Source organism: Atta cephalotes, assembly GCF_000143395.1.
Source record: "Atta cephalotes unplaced genomic scaffold scaffold00002, whole genome shotgun sequence".
Lineage (NCBI taxonomy): Eukaryota > Metazoa > Arthropoda > Insecta > Hymenoptera > Formicidae > Atta > Atta cephalotes.
The window spans coordinates 1620864-1626643 of NW_012130066.1; the positions used below are offsets into that span (position 1 = coordinate 1620864).

Sequence of the window (5780 nt, forward strand, 5' to 3'; positions counted from 1 at the left end):
ATATATATATATATATATATATATATATATATATATATGTGTATATAAATATTGTATATTACATATATATAAATACATATATATAAATAACAGAAGAATAAAAAATAACATCCAAGATAGTAATTACAAAAAATTTTGCATTTTTATATAATTAAGATATATATTCACATCATAACCATAATAGACAAAACAATTTATTTTTCTATATTCTATAAATATATCTTACTGATCCAAACATCTCTATTGAAAAGATGCCGAATTTTCCAGCTGTCAGTTTAAGAGGAATCTTAGATCGATATACAATGAACATTAAGTCTTTTGCATCTTTCGATGGTAGGTTGTACCACTTGCATTCATAAATGCCATACGCCATATTGGTGCTCTGAAATTATACATTTTTTTACATGAATTAACATATATAAATTGTATTAAAAATAATTGTAATAAAAGTATAAATTATATTAAAAGAATTAACGCGCATAAATTTTACCTCTGCCATAAGTTTTTCAGCTGAATAGCAATATGCGTACAAATGCGTCATCATATAAGTGATATAAGACGAGAGAAAAATTATTCTGATCATAGGTATTTTTAAATGATCTGTTATCATCTGAAAATAATAAATATTTTAATAGTTGCAAATAATAAAAATGCACAATGCAAAACTAACATAATATATTATGCTATATTAGAGTAACTCCGGCAAATATGCCGCGCTGGGATTACGTCGTAGAAGTGAAAAAAAAATAGAAGGAATGGGGGTAATTTTCCCGCAACTATTCTGTTACATGTTTTTATGTTATATTAATATTGTGTTGTGTTCACTTTCTTACTGTCAATATTAAATTATTTTGAGTTGAATCGATTTCACTATAATAAATAGCGTCATCATAAAGTATCTACATAAAATAATTACTGTAAGGCGCGTAAAAGACTTGGTGGTTATTTCATGATACATATATGTAGAAGAATAGTAAAATAAGTTGTAGCAAAATACAAATGCTTTGCTTTCATATTCTTCGTTTAGTATATCTCACCTGTTTTATACGATATTTTTAGCGGGCGGGATTTATGCCCACAGCATTCAAAAAAGTGCGCAGATTGAATTCAGTGCACTAAATGCAATAAACGCATTACATGAAATATGTACTTCATGTCATAACACTTGTAATACTTGTAGGAAGATTGTAATTATTATTTATTACTTCATATACGTATTTATCGTTCTTATTTCTTAATAAAAACTTTATAAACGCATTTTATAAGTTATTGTGTCATTTTACGTCTTATTTATATGCATTATTTGTAAATTTTTTATGAATCGTACATATCCTCCCCCTTTCCTCCTATGAGTAACCATATATCCCATCCCTATGGATGAATATAGGACAAAAGGGTTTCAAAAAGTTTATTTTTTAATATGAAAAATAAAATTTCGGATTTCTAAGATTTTTTTATAGTAGACAGTACAAAGTTTTTACTGATATATAGTTCGATTATTTTAAACATAGTAAATAATATTTAATAATAATAATAAATTAAGTTTATGATGCGGCGTATATACCGGAGTTACTTAATTAATAAAATGATATCATTAATAAAGTTAATATTCATTTAATTTAAGCGTTTTATAAAAGACCCGCGAAAAAATACGTATATAAGTAATCTTACATACCGTGAAAATTTGAAAAGCTATAAAACATATTTGTAAAATGACTAATAATATGTTCATAAATAATAATGAACTGTAGCAGCTGTCAATCGTCTTTGCATTCCTTGAAAATTTGTAGATATATTATTCACTTGTTAACGGTTTATTACTTAAGAGATTGTAACAAATACAAGTCATAAAAAAGTTTTAAGTTCGAATTTTTATTTTGAATCTATCTGAATTTATATGATTCAATTTTATATTTCGTACCATGTTTGTACTTAAATATAATGAATCTGTAATTTTTCCTTCTTAAAAATATATAATATATTTTAAAAGAAAAAAGAAGTAAGCAAATATTTTTGTACACGGAAAGATTATTTTTGCTAATGTATCTAAAAATTTAACTAGATAGAGATTTAAATATAATTTTGTTCAGATCATCGAAATAATTAAGTAGGAATCTCAAGTATGATAAGCAATGCTATAAAAAATTTTGCAACTAGTTTCTACAACGTTCTACATAATCATTTAATTTTGATGGCCAGTTAAAATTATTTTCAAATCTGTATTTACCTAAATTTTTAGATATTTTAGTAAAACTACTTTTCCGGTGTGATTACATTATACATCTATTTATTTCTTTTTATAAAGATAGGACGCTCAAATTTATTTTTAAATTTATCTTAAAAATAATTTGCTATCTAATTATAGGAATGTACAATTAGATAGCAAATAAGAGTATTTATATAAATACTTCATACTATTAATGCATTGGAAATTTTCTAGCATACCTGATGAGATGTTCATGTCGTATAACAATCGCAGCTAAACCTGTCCTAAAGCTCTCTTTTCTCGAGGAAGATATCGAATCGTTAGTTATTTCGTTCACTAGATTGTTCAATGTCATTCGCAGATTTGTGAGCTGCGAGCATGTGTGCAGCACAAGTATTGAGACAAAACTGTCGATCGTGTAGATAGCGAGAAGTGAATACATACCGCCGAGAAATTGAATACAATATGTGATTTCGTAAGTCGGACTCTTTTGAATATTATCCATTCGATAGATCAGAGTTCGATAAGGTAGGTGTACAATTTTAATGAATCTGATTGTATAAAGACAAAATGACATTATAATTAAGCCCGTTACGGTTGCACAACATCTAAAAGATATGTTTCTGCTACGTCTCGCGGATTTCAACATGATATTTCGTTCCCAATTAGTCGCAGTCATCCAATCGGTCATAATCGACACTATCAACTGCTGAAGTTCTTCCAATATAAACGTTAAAATACATATAAATTATTAAAACTAGCACATTTCTAGCATCATGTCCAAAATCACGTAAGAAATCTTAAATTCCTATCTTAAATATTTACTAAATATATTATTTTTTAAAGACATTAATACATACACCACAATACATGTATCACTGACTTGAAAGAGTAAATTAATCGAAACATAGTTGAAATCGCCCTTAGATATTAAATTGAAAATAACTGTCTTTTAAACATCATACTATAAACCGTCTTTTAAGTTCGGATTTTGAACATGTACGCTATCTGAGTTTTTATATAAAAAACATTTTGTATTTAAATAAGGAAGATATACGTAGTTTTCACATTTTATTCAAACGGTAAAATAAATCTATCTGACATTTACATTGTCACGTAAAATAAACTTACTCTTGCCATGATACCAAGTAACGATCAATTTGCACATTGCCATCAAGCTGGAATTCGTAGAGACAAAATATTCCACCATCCGAGTCATGTTACCCCAAACACGAATCACATTCATAATTTGCGGCACAAAAATATACAAACTTATGTTACATATGACGATAATGAGTCTTATGCTTGGCCAACGAAAGTCACTTAAAGGCATATGTGGATCGGGCCATACGCCAAATAACCGTAAAAATTGGCGAGTTGTAGTAAACATATAATTCAAATCTACAAAATAAAATTTTTGTAAAAGTTGTTTAAATTAGACTTATTATATTAATAAATACTAAAATGCCTATTACGATCGAAGCTGGATCTTCACTGCTTTAAATATAATTCAATCTTGAATATTATACTAATATACACTATATATGTATTTGCATATATATTGTTCATCATATTGTTATCATATTTTTAAAGCTGCGCGCCAAATTGTTTTTCCAGACTATAAATTAAAACTACTCTATTAATCGGGAATTAAATTAACAAGCAATTTAATAATTTGATACTATTATCAAGCATCATATTATAAAGATGTTCATAAATGTTTATTAATATTTTTGATGCTTGATAGTAGCATATATAGTTCGGAAAAACAATTCGGCGTGCAGTTCTAAAAAGACTACAATATGATATATATATGCAAGTACATATATAGCGTATATTAATAATTCAAGATTGAATTATTTAAAACAATGAAGATCTAGCTTCGACCGTAATAGGCATTTTTCTAATATTGATTGAATTTCTCACATACGTGATCTAAAATAAAGATTTTTAATATTATTTATTATATTAACTTATATATTAATTTATTACTTTAATCCATCTCCAATATTTTTTCCTCATTTGTTAAATAATTATCTAGTAAATGTAGTTATTAATGAACGTAGAAGTAACTTATTTTTTATTTTCAAATATATTGTAGTACTCAAAAGATTTCATTTACATCTTATTCGATTTGTTAATATAAATTATTATGTAGAACAGAACTAACACTTCTCTAGATTCGTGTATGTAGCGTAAAATGAGAATTAAAATGATAAATAATGAATGAAGTGAATATATGTATGATTTTACTAAAACTAAACTAAAAATGTTTAATCATAATATTTCTATTTTTCTATTTTCGTACTATTTTTATATATAATTATGTTTTGTTTAAGCTTCAAATCTCTTTTCAAGATTTCTTTTTTTTAAATTTTATTCGTCACAAAAAATTGCTGCTGCAATTATCCTTCGATATTCAAATTGTTAAAATTTTGGAGAATTTTTCTCTCTCTCTCTCTACTATAAATTCTTTCACTGGAAACATAGACGAAAAGCAATTTGCACAACTGACCGTTTATTTCATATATTTTTCATTTGGTTTTATCCAACTTTTCCACTCAAAAACACTATAAATTTGTATGCAAACTTTTCGAAAACGAAATATTTTTTGCTAGTGTGCAAAGTTTTATTTCCATTCCCGCAAACTTTCATGGATCACCAAAGTTTTAACCTCCTATAAGAGATCTATAGACTCCTCACAAAAAATTTTGATGCTTTTTTTGCTAATTTTTGTTGTAAAAAAAAACAAATTATTGAAGTCTTCTTTCTGTCTTTTTTTTTTGATTTAATAAACAAACCTTGATTTTGAAGATATATATTTGTCATGTAAACCTACTTCTTTATTCAATAAATACATAAAATAAATAACATTAAATGATGAATAGAATATAATTATTTATTAAATATTTTTTTATATGAATAAAATAAAAAAAAGTAAATTAAAATAATAATTAAAGAACACATGACTAAAGAAATTATTAAAAATATTAAAAATTAAGCATATTAACAATAATTATGTTTATATAATTATATTTTTAATAGAACATCGCGGTGAACACATTTTTACTATTTTGTATTGAGATATATTCTACCTTCATTGATATTCATTGATGTTCACAGCGCAAAAATTATCGTTTGACTGAGTCGCTCTCTGCGATTATACTAAACCACCGTGATTTTGCGCTTGCTCAGTCTACAAAGAATTCAGCCGCTATTGTCTGCGTGAATACTGGTATAAACTCTTTTTTAGAACGATCAATAATAAACACGAATAACATATAATCATCATATTTTTCATTAAAGAATCGATTACATACGCTTTTTTAAATATAGCGTTATTTAAAAGATTCAGTTATAACATTAGAAGATGATATAAATAAATAATTTATTTTTATTGCCTAAAAGCATATATTTGTTCAAAGACACACATCATTATAATTTTAATCTTAAAGAAGGTTTAATGTAGAGGATTTTTGAAGTAAATTAATGTATTTGATGTATTCTTATTTTTTATAATTTTTCAATAATTTTTGCGTCGTTTCAGATACAATTTTTATTTGAAACTCTCTAT

General features: G+C 25.7%; 1 protein-coding gene across 1 annotated transcript in view; it reads right to left on the reverse strand.

The window, feature by feature from the left end:
- The window catches only part of LOC105622729, a 4852-nt gene extending 1400 nt beyond the window's left edge, over positions 1–3452 (reverse strand). Inside the window, exons 1-4 of the mRNA XM_012204145.1 lie at positions 3338–3452; positions 2446–2923; positions 1676–1775; positions 227–382 (exon numbers count right to left, since the gene is read on the reverse strand). Of these exons, the coding sequence (XP_012059535.1) occupies positions 227–382; positions 1676–1775; positions 2446–2923; positions 3338–3452 (849 nt within the window). The remainder of the gene's footprint in view (positions 1–226; positions 383–1675; positions 1776–2445; positions 2924–3337) is intronic.
- Between the last annotated feature and the right edge of the window lie 2328 nt (positions 3453–5780).